We start from the raw sequence: 14,476 nt of genomic DNA, 5'->3' as shown, positions 1-14,476 counted from the left end.
GCAGGGCGCTGCACAGGCTCTCAGCTGCCTCTGGGTGGACTTGAACCGGCAATCCCTTGCTTAGCAGCCAAGCATCTTTACAGTCTGTATCACTGGGACTCTCAGTACAGGACAGGTACTAAAGAAACCCTAATGGCATTTGTAGCTTCTGTCAGGAAATCCAAAGATGAACTGCACTGGGAAAATCTGCTGCTGAGGACCTCTCCGGAGTGCTGAGGAGCAATGATGTCCGTCTAGAGACTAAGCTGTGCCTAATCCAGGCCACGGTCTTTGTAAGTATTTGTTATGCTTCAGAGACTGGACAGTGACTAAGGACGAGAGAAAAAGAATCAATGCTCTCGATTTGTGGTGCTGGAGAGGAGTCTTGAACATACCATGGACTCCCAAGAAAACAAAAAGGTCTGTCTTAGAGAGGGTAAAACCAAGTTTCTCCTTGGAGGCTAGGATTTTGAAGCTCCATCTCACTATGCACATAGCCAGGAGATACTGGTCCTTGGAGAAGGACATCATGCTTGTAAGAGTGGAGGGACATCGCAGGAGAGGAAGATCCCGATGAGATGGATTGATACGGAAACTGGGACAATGGGGATTGGTGTGTCATAAGTAGTGAGACTGGCTCAGGACAGGAAAGGGTTCAGAGGTACTGTACATAGGGTCACTATGGGTCACAGGTCACTCCACGACAAGTAACAACAAATGTCAGGCTGCTACCCTAAAGGTCAAAGGTTCAGACTCACAAGAAGAAAGGAGAACAGTGTGTTCCTGAAAAGATCACAGCCTAGGGTACATGGGCAGTGCAAGCCCCTGCAGATCACAGTCTCGGACACACGGCAGCACATGCCTGAACATCACAGCCCCAGACACCGTGGGGAAAGTCTGCGAGACAGAACTGATGCAGGGACAAAACTGACGCAGGGTCTGTGCGAGCTTTGTGGGGTGTGTGTGTGTGTGTAAAGGGTTCCTGGGTTGTTCAGTTACAGAATACCCCAGTGTAACTCTTCTAAGAACTATTAATACTATTAATACTTACACAGTAGCAAACTGATTTGGTAATTCTGTAACAAATCTCTCCGGTTAAAAGCAACGCAAGGAATCATACTCGTTTTAATTGACTGGATAGAAGTAAAGAAAAAATTGTTGCCTGAAACCATCCCAGATTCTGAGGGAAAAAGCCTGATGAGGCAGTTTAGAAAGGGCAGGGCAAGCAGTAGCCTCCAAGGGCTGGCGGCCAGGCAGCAGCGCACAGATCAGGCTGCCCACCAGCTGGGGGAAGCTTCACCACGGAAACCTCCAGCAGACAGCTCCCTGCAGAAGGCTCACCGCCAGGGGAAGGAGCTGCCCCCTGCTCACTGCCAGGGGTAGGGGCTGCCCCCTGCTCACTGCCAGGGAAGGGGCTGCCCCCTGCATACCTGATAATGTCACACTGCCACTGCTCGCCCTCGGGGCAGAAGCTGCTCACGCCCTCCCGGTAGAGCAGGGCCCGCTGCTCTGTCAGCGCCCACACCACGCTGTTGCGGGCTGTGATCTGAGATAGTGGGTATGGGCAGTCCACCTTCACGGCCCGAGCACATGGACGATCCACGCTGAGGCCTGCGGGGAGACAAACAGGCCAGCTTTCAGGAGCACGACCCTCCTCCTCGTGGGACTAACTTCTGCCTCTCTCAGTACCTGTCTAGATTCTTTCACAGGAAGTGCTTCTTAAGCTTTGGTCTAGATAACACAGTTGAATCGCTTACCCATGACACCTGCCTGAAGCATTTCCAGACACCCTGTGAAAAATGATGGAGCGACAATTCAGAATCTCCTGTCACTGAGCAGTAGCTGGGGTGGGGGCTGGGGGTCCGAAAGAGCAGGTCCCAGGGAGGCACCTTCAGAGCTGGTCAAGCTCTGCAGGTCACTCTCGCTCTGGACAGCTGTGCTCGTGGGAGCCTCCTCGTCAGAGGTGCCTCTATTGCCAGGCTGCCACTGGCTCCCCTTCACCCTGTTTTAATGGGGTGCATGGAGATGACAGCTGAAGGAGCTGAGCTGCGTGCCGGGCTTCAGGCTTTGTGCCCCACCTCTGCATTCTGTCCTGCCACGCTCCGTGAGGAGCTGCGACCTGTGTGGGCACAGTGCCAGCACCAGAACCTTGAGCCTCAGTTCACATCTGCTCCTCAACACACCCCAACAGCACTCTGGGAATCACAGTCCGCCTGAGCTCAGGTGGGGATCACTGTGGGACTTGCTACATCCAAGTTCGGGCTCCATCCCCAGAGACCATAATCCAGGAAGTCCGGGTGGGGCCAGGCTCATCTGAGACCACAGCCCTGGTGACTCATATGGTTAGGCCAGCCCTCTCTCACGCTCAGGCCAGAGGCAACCCATTTTCCCAGTAATAAAAGGGTTCTCTGAAGACTTAGGGGGTTAAAAGCTGTGCTGCCAACCCAAAGGCACGTGGATCGAATCTACCAGCTGCTCTGCGGAGAAAGATGGCAACTTCTTCTCTGCGATTCCCAGCTTCTGAAAACTCACTGGAGGCTCAGTTATGTGTCAGTTCTGACTTGATGGCACACAACAACAACAACAACAACAACAACAACACTCAGACACTCCTGAAGCTGGAGGTAGAGGAGAAAAGTGGTTTGCTCTAACTTAGAGCTGTTATCACCTAGTGGACAGTGCAGACACTGGAGCTGGCTACAGAGGCCACGGCGGGCCTGAGGCCTCACCGCTGGAAAGGCTGTTCAGCAGGGCCTGACAGCTGGGGTGTCCTTGCTGCCCACATCTGGGGCCGAGCAAGCAGAGCCTGCAGTCTCAACACCCCCAAATGACTGCCGGTAGCTGTAGTCAGCACTCCTCCAGAATCCACAATGTTAAACGTTAGGTTGATCTTTACCTCAATGCCAGGCAGCCTCCTGACAGGCAGGAGCCTCTGCCTCCATCCTCACCCCTCCCCACACGGGCTGCGGTGCTCTGGGACAATCACTTCCCTCTGTGCTGACAGCACATCCACACAGATTCTCATTACAGTTTATTTGAATAAGCAATTCCCCCTGTGTCACTTCCAGAGGCTACAGGGTCCCCAGGGCAGTTTCCTAGGACAAGCTGAACTGCTATTTAGAGCAAATGATCTCTTGTTTTCTCTGATCCACATGTGAATAAGCACACAGTCGGGTTTGACCTGGCTGGAAGTCCAATCATGTAAGTCTTTTCGCTTAACATTTCTCTGTACGCTTTTCACCGACTGCATACTGCAGGGTAAGGGCCTGCAGCTGGCCAGCCACAGAAAAAGCTGCTTCTGTACCCCCCCAAAGCCAGCCTATGCATTCTTGCCCCCAATTTGTCCTGATGTGAATTTGCTGGTCAGTGCAAACTGAGTAATTTCTAAGTGGCAAACACTCCTTTTCCAGTAGTTTCATTTAACTTTATTTTAGTATCTTCCTCGAGACTGTACTAAATCTGTCACTAGCAATGCAAGGGTGCAGCAAGCAGCATTCACCTCAGAACTAATGGGTACCTGCGCCTGCCTTCCCTCACTGGCCTGTAGGTGAGCCCCCCCACACCCACCTGTCTGCAGGTACAGATCTCCATTTGTCCTGACAATCCAGGCTGTGTCATCGCTCAGGGCCACAAACACCGTCTGGGGTAGAGCCTCGTACCAGTGTCTCTTGCCCTTGATGGTTACTTTTCCACAAGCAAAGGCGCGGTTGGATTTCTGTTCAATCTTCCAGAGGAGCGCGCCTGTAACAAAGAGGACCTGCTCACAATCAGGTGACACTCTGACGTCTGCACATCCTGACAGACACCCCAAGGTAACTTCGTCTTGGCATGGAGGGGAGGCCCAGAACACACACCGCTGTTCTGACCCTGAGCAGAGGCCACAGGGTCAGGTGGGAAGAGCCCGCCCCAGGCGTGACAAGCACTGGACGCGATGCTGCTTAGAGCCGCTCAATTCTCCTCTCACAGATGGGGACAATCTCTTCCCTGCAGGGCTCCTGGAAAGACTGAAGGTGCAAGGCGAGAACACAGAGAACACAGAGACTCATCCTAGGGCAAGGGGTGGTGAGTCCCCTAACAGGCCAAAACAGCCCACAGAGAAGCTAACAGAGGGGCTGCTTCAGGACCAGCAGAGGGGACTTCGCCACTAGAGAAGGGGCATGGGCAAATCAGGTAAAGGGAGAGGGGAGGCAGGACAAGAGTTTCAGGTGGAGGTTTGCATAAGTCAAGTGAGAGAGATCCTACCAGGGGCCACTGGGCTGGCTGCAAGGTTTACTCCAAGGAGCTGAACGATCAGAGAGCCAAGTGCAGTGCTGGAGCCCGGAGCCGCCCCAGTGTCAGACACAGGGCCCTGAAAGAGGCAGCTCAGAGGGTCTTTATTTGAAAGCAAAGTCAGAAACATCCAGGCAGGGTTCAGGAATGGCCATGTCAGTCAGGGTGAGCACACAGGGACACCACGCCAGCTCACAGGGGGCTGTGCTCTCAGCCTCCTTCCCTGAAACAACTCCCCAGACCGGCAGTGAGGGGATGCGAGTAAAGCACCTGAACAAATGAGGCCTTCAATCTCATTTGACATTCCCGAGACTCATCCCAGGACCAGGACAGCTACAGAGGACCTGTGTTCTGCATGTCACCCAGTTCTGGTCTCCCTTCCTCTATCCAGGATAAGAATAAAAGAGGCCAGTATTTAAAGAGCTGGACATTGACCTTGTAGGACGTCCTTCAGGAAACTTCCATTCCATTTACTAGAGCTGGCCTGACGATGGCATGAAAGGCTGAATGAACAAGATTCACCCCGAGCAGAGAGGTCACAAAAAGGCACTCCTGGAAAGGAGCCGGCTCAGTGAATGTGACCGCCACACTGCGCGTGGCCTTCACCAGCTCAGCTGCTTTCAGGCAACACAAAGAAACATGCACATTGTAAAGGGCTGATGGGCAAATGTCCCTTAAATGAAAAGTCCCATAAAATGAAAATAACTATACTTTGCAAAAACATATTTATGTGTCACCCTCACAATCAAGAAAAAAAGCCCTCACTCAGCTTCTGCTTACACTTCTGTTCACGACGTCAGGTTCTCAGACTGTGGGGTGCAAGGCAGGTGTGGGGAGCTGCCAGCCTCTGCTAGAAGCTAGGAGATCCTGGGTCAGGTGTTGGGATACAAACCTGAGGGCGACACTGCCACCTGCTGGACGGCATCTTCAAACTTCTGCCACCGCAGTCCGGCTCCAGGCAGCGCGCTACAGAAGAGGCCCCCGCGGTAGTCCAGGCACCAGAGGTACTTCTCTGAGACCGCCAGGCTGAGGATGCCGTAGCCGGGGCCCGAGTAGCCCATCCAGCTCTCGGCAAACTGACAGAGAGAGAGGTGGTGAAGGGAGGAGAACAGTGCGCAGAACGCCGTGGGATGGAGAGACTGAGGGGACCACAGGGGAACCAAGCAGAGTCTGCCCCACAGGCTCCCCCCGATTAGAAGCATCCAGAAATAAGGGCTGCTGTCCCACTCAGGACCCCCCGGATAACACTGTCACATTACAGGAAATGTCTTAATTTCTCCACAAGGTCATCCAAGCCCACTGAAGAGGTCAGAACCTGGTTTTACTCTCGGGGTACAGGCTCTTTCCAGGGGATGTTAATGCTGGGTAGGCTGTGGGGGAGGACGAGTAGACCTCAGCTAGGACTTCCTCCCTGCTGAGAATCTTTCAACACTTGAACCTAAAACTTTGTTTAAGTCTTAGGCTTAAATTCACTGTTTAAACTGTAAAGGAAATCGATGCAATTTTACAAATACATATGGAGATTGACTAGGGAGCTTCTGTGGCCCAGAGGTTAAGCATTCAGCAACTAACCAAAAGGTCAGCAGTTCAAATCCATCAGCCCCTCTGTGTGGGGGACGTGGCAGTGCATCTCTGCAGACTGCAGCCTTGGGGCCAGGGCAGGTCTTGTGATCCTGTCACAAATCAGGATCAAGGCAGGGCAGTGGGCTGGGAGGTTAATGCCTCACTGAGAATGGTGTCCCACACTTTTTGATCTGGCTCTGCTCTCCAGGGAGCCGTAATGAGCCCCCTTAAGAAGCTCTCACAAATCTCTGAGCTTTCCTGCTGAGGGGTTGGGGGAGAGGACACTGGCCTCACACACCCTCATGGCCAAGAACTCTCCCACTTAAATCTCCAGCACAGAACCTCAGTCTCAGCCTTCGCCATGCTGAGTGCCCCACGCCCTCATCACCTTCCCGAGTCCCACTCCACCCAGCCGCTCTGAGCATGCGTCTGTCTTCCCCCTGGCAGGGACTCCACTGCGCAGAGTCACTGTGGTGAACCTACACCACACCCGGAGCCTGACACACGGGGTCACTCACCACCAGCCGGATGGGCCACAGGAAGGGCTGCCTTCCTGGCTTTTATCTCAAAGCTCCCAGCACACTTCTGCTCTGAGGCGAGAAGCCACACGGCCGGGAGGAGAGCCTGGGGCCGCTGGTCACTACTGGCCGACCATGACCTGCTGCAGGTGGGGCATGACCAGACTCTTCTGGAGCGGTCAGTGAGTTAACTTGTGAGGCCGGGCACCTGGCCAGCATCAGGGATCCCTGTCACTGAGGGCCCAGGCGGCTGGAAGCCCAAACATTCGCTCTATACTTGCTGAGGACTCTGCACGGTGCCTGGCTGAGGAGGGTGGTGATCCCTGCTCCACCTGCTGAGGGGGACAGTCCCCACGTCCCTGAGTCTCAGTGACCAGACAAGTGACAGGATAACCAAAGGCACTGCTGCTATCACTGCTGTTTGTCAAGTTGGAAGCACCCACAGCTGAGCCTCCAGCAGGTTTACAGCGGCGGTAAATCACACAGGAGGAGCCTGCCCGTCCTTCTCCTGCAGAGAAGCTAAGTGATCAGAACCAAGGACCTTTGGGAGTACAGCGCAGCTCCTCCCTACTGGACGACCAGAGTCCCCTAACGAGGCCCATCTCAGGGACAGCAGGCTTGGAGCACCAGCCGTGTCCTGCTCCTGTGGGATGTGGGGGGAAAAGATCACTGAGTACAAGGTGGGCCGTTCCTGTGGGGGGAGGTGTCACTGAGTTCACGATGGGGGGGTGGGAGCTGCTGAGTGTGGTGGGGATCTGTGGGATCAGTGTCCCAGAGCTCGGGGTCGGCCCTGCTCCCATGGGACAGAGGTCAATGGGCAGGGGCCTGCGGAAATGCTCTAGGTCCCCACAGGAAGGCCCTGCAGTAAGAATGGGTTTCCTCCAATGGTACAGAAAACCACTCACGCCATGGAGAGGCCCCAGAGGCCGTGCACCAGACCATCGTACCTGGTCTGCCTTCAGCAGGACCGTGGGCTCTGCACCTGGCTGGCCCAGGTCTGGAAGCGAGTGGCTGCCCCTGAGCTCCGTCGCGCTGGCCTCTGAGGATGGCGAGGGAAGCCCGTGGGCGTAAATGTCCTCCTCATCACTGGACATGGATGTCTGGTCCCGTGAGGGCTGTGCGAGCAGAGGTCCGTAGGGGCTGACCACTGAGGCCGAGACCAGAGGGTTCACCTCTCCTCGTGTGCCCCTCCAGTCACATGTGGAACTGGCCACTTCTGTCTGACCTCCACCACCTCTGGAAAGATTGCAGCAGGGACTCGGGCCAGCGAGGTCAGGGTCCCCGGTCACCATCATGAAGATCTGCTCTTCTCTAGGCTCAGAGGCACCTGTCCTGTCAGCCCTGGGCACGTGCTCTGTACCCGAGGAGACCGTGAGGCTGGAAGGAGCAGCGAGCGGGTCCAGCAGGGGAGCTGCAGAGTATGTCGTTGGGGGGCTGTGGAGCTCCGTGTCCTCTGCCTCGTGCGACTCAGCCAAGCTGTCCCGTTCTTGGAAGGGTGATTGCTCACGGCTGGACTCATCACCTGCAGGAGCCCACTCCTCTCCGAATTCTGTGTCCATGTTGTTCTCCAGGAGCACGGGCGCGTCACCCACAGGACCACACTGCAGCGGGTCTGTCCTGTCCTCCTGGTCTTCAACCAGGAAGTCAGGGGCAGGCACGGGGGCCTGAAGCACGCTGAAGGTCTCCAAGCCATTGGTCTCCAGCACAACCCCACTGAGCGCCCCGCAGAGGCTGCTCTCCAGGTCGGGGGATGCAGTGCTCAGCTGGTCCACGCTGCCACTCAGGACACTGGAGGTCATGGACAGCAAGTCTGCGGTCAGGGACTGGGGGCTGCCTCCCGGGAGCTCGCAGCAGGGGGTCGACTCCAGGGAGCTGTGGAGGGTACTTCCGCTCCTGCTTTCTAATTTCAAACAAGAACATGTAAGATCAGGAACAAGGCCGTGGTGAGGAGTAACAGCAATTGAACACAAGATGCTGGTGGAATAAACATGACCTCTACACCAGGGATTTTCAGTGATGATGGCAAAGCTTCTGAACCAAGTGGTCCTGAAGCAGGAGGTGAGCTCTGCACAGGAACCACGTGTGACCCCAAGGCCACACCCAGAAACCATAACCAAAGAGGTCAGAGCGCCACAGACCCCAGGCCTTTTAATGCTTAGGAATCAGATGAGATTCTCCCTGTGTGGGGCGCCCAGGCTTTCAGCTGCAGTTAGCATGCTGTTAGCATGGCTGCTGGGCACCAAGGAGAGGACTCCAATCCACGACAACCGCCCACCTAACCTGGCACCACTTCACTGGCCCTGCTCTGTTTCATGGAGATCTGGTGGAATTTCAAATGACCACTGCCAAGCAGAGAGCTGGGCCGGCCTGGGCCCCGTGGGTGCGGAGCTTGCTGCCGACCCGCAGGCAGGAGAGTCAGACTCGACTGCGGCTCAGGAGAGAGATGGACGGTCTCTGAAAAGGCACCTGAGGCTCAGCTATGAGGCGTTTCCATCCTGACACATAACAGCAACAAAGGCAAAGTTTCCAACTAGAGAGGAAGGGACGTTTTCTTCCCATTCCCAAGACTTTCTAGTCAAGTTCAGAGACCTGGTTTGATGGGCAGCACAGGAGAAGCGCCGCTGGGGAAGAAGCCCTCCTCTGCTCTTACAGGGAGGGGCCTACTCATTTCTGAACTTTCTCTGCTAAGGGAGGGGCCTGCCAACTTCTGGAAGCTTGTTCTGCACTTGGAGGGAGGAGGGGTGGGCTCACTTCTGCACCCCCCTCTGCTCGCTGAGGGAGAGGTCGGCTCACTTCCAGAAGCCTCTTCTGTTCTCAGAAACTTCCCTCTCTTCTGGACCCTCCTCTGCTGAGAAACACTCCCGTCCTGGAGACACTCAGCACCCCAGGAGGGAGGAGGCCCAAAGGTGGGCTGAGCATGGTGGTGCTTTATTAACACAAATGACGCCAAAGTGTGGTTCTAAGCACAGTCGTCAATTTAAAAGTGTGCGGCAACGTGTTAAGGATGGTACCTGGTTTACGCCTCTTCTTCTTTTTCTTCACTTTGATCGGTTTCACAACAAGCTCTTGGTCGAAGTCCTCCGAGCTGATCAGGCTGAACCTCTGTGCGGAGGACGGGCTGCCCAGCCTGGGGTCGGGGACGCTGAGGGGGCCAGGCGGCAGCAGTGCCGAGCTGCTGTCCGTGGAGTTGAGGGAGCTGCTCCGGCTCCGGGGCTCGCTGGCCGCCGAGCTGGCCACAGAGGAGCCCCGCAGTCGTGTCTCCGAGCCCGGGGCCCTCTCCACACGCTGCATGTGGACTCGCTCCGTACACCCCGTGCTTTCCAGACGGTCTCTGCCTGAGGAACAAGCGGTGGTTTTACCACAGGCGAGCCGAGGGGACAGCATCGTGTTCCCACGCCCAGTGCTCAGAGGGACCCAGGTTACGAGAAACTCGCAATTATTAACGCAGACAAACTAGCAAAAGGACCTAAAAAGATGATAATCACATTTAAGAAAACTCCCAATAAGCAACCTCTGTTTTCCAGAAATCTCATCTCTCCCAATCAGTAAGAGAACTAGACTGCCATGCTGTCTTTGTAAATAACTCCGCAGTAAAGTGATACTACCACACATGGAGCAACGTTGGTTCTATTTACAAGTTCTTTCTACAAGAACAGATGCTGGTATACATAAACAAAGGTTGGTGAGGCCCCATACGTACGCTGCAACCACCAATGCACTGTAATAGTACTCAATGAGCACTGAAACGTAAGTGAAAGTGCAACTGAATGTCTTGAGGTTCAAGGTGGGAAAGGTTATCTACCACTAGAATCCACTCAGGACAGAGACATGGACAAACTTAGCTGCACAGGGCAGGGTGAAGGCAGGAGACAACAGTCAAGTCCTAGTATTCTCTCTATGAGACCAGGAGCCCAGGCTCCCCCACAAGGGTGGACTGCTCCTTCTTCCAATGCTACATGAAGACATCATCAGGGCCACCAGAGGTCCCCTACGTAGGCCTGTGGGCACAGGCTGTCCCTTCGTCATCGAGTCCCCACAGTGACTGGGCACAGGGAATAGAGCAGTAGACAGAACTCTTGCTTGGGGGCTGTCAGAGGCCAATAGCAGACATATTCCTGGCCAGAATCTTAAGAGCCCAGAGGAGGACAGTGACCTGCTAGGAGTACACCTATTCATGGCAGATCCACAGGTGACGGTTCAATGCAAATTACTCATCATTAAGTAAGATTGAACACTCAGTGCTTTAGCTGCACTGTGCACATTTCAAATGTTCACAAGCCATACGGAGCTGGTAGTCCGTTACTGGTCAGGACAGAGAGCAAGTCTTCCCCTTCAAGTGGCAAGTAGACACGTGGGACAGCAGTGGTCTGGAGCTGGGCCTCTGAGGTCCATGTCCTTGCTTGTTCTGATGTTAGGGGGTCTCCTGGCTGATTTTAGGTCATGTTACGGAATGTCCCTTTGTCCTATACATAAACCCACAGGTAGCAGCAACGTGAGCCTGGTGTGTGAGTTGGGGCTGAGGGTGGGCAGGGTGGGAGAAGGGTGAATGACTTCAGGGAGACCTGCTTCGAGTTTCCCAAATGGCTTGTCCTAAGACTCCAACAGGAGGTCTATGAAATCGCCTTGCAGGCTCTGGGGGTCCTGGCTGGACAAAGCCCTCACACACCACGGGCAAGGTCTCTGGCCACACTGCTCCACCTTGTTGGGCCAGAGTTTCTATATCCCTGGAGTCAGTACCTCTAACACTTGGGATGTACTTGGGATTTAATGAGTTCATAACTGTTAAGGGCTGAGCACAATCTCTGGCACAAAGATTCAAGCACAAAATAACTGAGGACAATGATGAAGAAAGGAGGGGCGCGTGCAGTGGTGGTGTCCACCAGGAACAAGCTGACTAAGGGGTCCAGTACTGAGAACATGTGCAGGGTCACCAGAAGCCCCAGCAGGGCTCCCTACTCACAAGCTCTGGGTTTGTGGGAGTCACAGAGCAAGTCAGAGCAGAAAGGGGTCCTGCGGATGGTATTCAGACGCAGCCCAGGTGACAGACCTAAAAGTGCTAACATCTTATCTTTGGGTTCCTGAATCTCACTGCATCAGAAAGGACATCAGAGATCAATAAAGTGGTTCAGATTTCTCCTTCCTACGGACCTGCCCTCTCCATTGCCTTTTCCCCTGGAAGTAACTCTACCAAATGGACTAGACATAGAGCCTGGTCACTTTAAAAAGAAATACTCTCAATGGGATTTTGATTATCATAGAAAACCCTCCAATATCCCCTTATCATCTCCTTATTTAAATCAAACTACTGCACTGTAAAACCAGGAAAACAACAGTGAGTTCTGGAAGCTGTAATGACATACAGCAGTATTGTCTTTTCCACAGAGTCTGTGTTAGAACAAATACAAACCTACTGAGGCTGATCCTTCGGGTCTGCTTGAAATTCTGATGATGTTTCTATCTCCCTTTAAGAGGAAGATCTCATTTTCTGTGCATGAAACAGACACAATATCACCTGATCCTTCCAAACCCGCAACTGTGACCTGTCAGGAAAGACAAGCAATAGTTAGTAAAAGAGTAAGGGCCTAAGAACGTGTGTGAGATGCCAAAGAAATCTAGAGGTGAGTCCACTTTGCCCTGACGATTCTTAAGGAACTGCAATCCAAAATAGACAACCACTACCGATCTGCAGTCTGGCATCTGGAGTCTGCAGCCTTCCTTTGTGCTGTAGGTTCTCTGCTGCCCTGGAACTCTCTGTCCATGCTTCGGGGCACCTATCCTCCAAGGGTACTCTCTGGGAGACACTGGTCCCTCTGCTTGACTGCCTTCCCTGTCCCTGCTCATTTGGGTGTGCCCCCACTCTCCCCTGAGGCCATCCCATCTGAAAGCTTCCCCAAGAAGCTCATGTTCGAAAGGCCCAGGGCTCCTCAGAAGCTCCAGACATGGACCACTTTGGAGGGAAGCAGATGCTAAACGCAGCAGGGGCTTAGCAAACAACAAATCAAAGGCCTCGGCATTCAGCGAGCAGAGAGACACCTCTGGGTCAGCTGGAGTCACGTGGGGGTGAACCCAGCCCCCTGACAGCATGGGTGTCTTCAGGGGAGGCGTCCTAGAGGAGGAAAAGAGGGAGGGAGCCCCATCAACTGAGAGGACACAGGCACCCTGAGTTCATGTGGATAAAAAAAGCAAGCAAGCTCTCGCTTCTCAGTCAACAGTGCAGACAGAGATGGGAGAGTCTAAGTCCTTTGTTAAATGAATGATCCTGATGCCCAGCTAGAAACGTGGCATGCGATTCTCGAGCTGCGTATTGTTTAGTGGTCTCCGAGGGTCACCGGCTCTCAGGACGGCCAGCACCTTCTGATCACAGACAGGCCTGTAATCCTTAGTCCCTGCTCCATTTTTCTACTTATAAAACAAGGTTAATTATACCCCTATCGGAGAGATGAAAAGATGTGACGTGCAAGTACTAGATACCCCACTAATGAGTAAATTAACCTAAGATCAAACGGCAGCCCGACAAGGAAGAGAATTTCCCTGTAAGGGGAAAAAGGGCAAAGACGTCTTTCTATGTGTCTCTTAACAAGAGAAACAAACCCAGCGGCTAAAAGGCACCTTGGTGATCCTCACTTTACGCATCAGGGCACTAGTCTCCGGCAGGTTAGAGGCCGCTGGCCTGAAGGCAAAGGAGGCCACCGACCAGCAGCCACCTGAATCATCGGCAGATGTGGCAGTTGGCTCTCGTGAAGAGTTTTTGTCTTGGAAGCCCTAGGGGGCAGTCCTACTCTGCTCTGCAAACTAGGCTCGACGGCACACAGCAATAGGTGGGGCAGCAGCCCGGGAGACGACTGGAGCCTGGTTCCTATTTCCAGGTGACTTCTTCCCACTAAACCAGTATTATCAGGGATGGCTGGCAGCAATAAACAACTGGGATCAAAGAGCAGCGTGAAGGAGCCAGAGGCTTCCTTTTTTGCTGACACATCCAAACCCTTTGATTTCTATGCTAACTCCCTCCTTCCAGGAGATAGGGTGCCTGTCAGAAGCCTGTTTGGTCCACAGGAAGCACGCACAAGGCAGCATCACGTCTGATCAGAGTCTAGTCTGAGATGTGAGGAGTGAAGGGATCATTTAGTCCTGCTCTTAAGACAAACAGAACAAAAGGTTTCCAAGTATTTACTGATGATAATCAAAGACTATGCAGAGCCTTTTACAGGTGTCCTCTCAACAATGAGCCTCACAACTAGATCAGAAAGCAGCACTGTGAAAAATGGATCAAGTGTGGGCCTGTCAGGGATTTCACCGGGGTTCACAATCAACACCGTGCAAGCCGCAGTCAGGAGATCCAATACACTGCATGGCAGATCCGCCCTCAAGGACTCTTCAAAGGACCAAAGAGCAGTGACGCCACTATGAAGACGCCCAGGGTGTGCCCGGCCTAAGGCACGTCATTTTCCATTGCTTCACATGCTTCACGACGAGTAAGGAAGCCTTTGATGTGTGGTCCTGGTGAGGAGTATGGAACGCAGCATGGAAAGCCAGAAGAACCAACCTGTCTTGGAAGTAAAGTGTAGGTCGATGGGGACACTTCAACTTATATCCTTTGAGCACATTATCAGGAGAGGTTAGTCCCTAGAAAAAGACATCATACCTGGTAAAGGAGAGGGTCAGGGAAGGAGAAGACCCTCAGAAGATGGAGGGACAGTGACTCTAACAACATCAGAGACTGTGAAGGTGGCGCAGGATCCGGGAGGGTATTCAGAGTTAGTATGAGTTCTAGTCAACTTGATGGCATCAAACAAGACGTTGATTTTCAATGGTAAGCTGCTAACGCTCTCATTTAAACAGAAACTGTTTCCCACCATGATTTTATGACAGTGAAAAGTGCCCAAGAAACATATCAAGTCAAGAAAATGCAATAAAAATAAGGGTCAAATAACATGGCTCCATCTAGGTGAGGAGAAAAAGGACAAAAGAATGGAGGTGAGAGGAAGCTGAAGCAAGGGACCCATCTGTGGTGGCGCTGGGACCTGGGAGGGCCAAGGGCCACCTTTCTCCACACTCTTGTTTCTGTTGCATGCGTTTCGCTAACGAACGTGCTGGGAATAAGTTGGCAGTCTGGAAACAGCACTGTGACTCACAGCAGCTCCATGTGA

The 14,476-nt window shown here is 53.4% G+C and overlaps 1 protein-coding gene across 1 annotated transcript in view; it reads right to left on the bottom strand.

Moving 5' to 3' along the window:
* Positions 1 to 14,476, bottom strand: part of TECPR2 (tectonin beta-propeller repeat containing 2) — a 97,179-nt gene that overhangs the window by 45,991 nt on the left and 36,712 nt on the right. The window contains exons 6-11 of the mRNA XM_006879181.1: positions 11,737 to 11,869; positions 9,341 to 9,664; positions 7,277 to 8,229; positions 5,141 to 5,324; positions 3,547 to 3,720; positions 1,410 to 1,590 (exon numbers count right to left, since the gene is read on the bottom strand). Coding sequence (XP_006879243.1) covers positions 1,410 to 1,590; positions 3,547 to 3,720; positions 5,141 to 5,324; positions 7,277 to 8,229; positions 9,341 to 9,664; positions 11,737 to 11,869 — 1,949 coding nt within the window. The remainder of the gene's footprint in view (positions 1 to 1,409; positions 1,591 to 3,546; positions 3,721 to 5,140; positions 5,325 to 7,276; positions 8,230 to 9,340; positions 9,665 to 11,736; positions 11,870 to 14,476) is intronic.

The sequence above is a fragment of the Elephantulus edwardii genome, unplaced genomic scaffold, assembly GCF_000299155.1.
Source record: "Elephantulus edwardii isolate Elephantulus edwardi_28Jun2011 unplaced genomic scaffold, EleEdw1.0 scaffold00002, whole genome shotgun sequence".
NCBI classification, from domain to species: Eukaryota; Metazoa; Chordata; class Mammalia; order Macroscelidea; family Macroscelididae; genus Elephantulus; species Elephantulus edwardii.
Note: the sequence above shows the minus strand (reverse complement) of the source record. Positions and strands in the feature narration are given on the sequence as shown.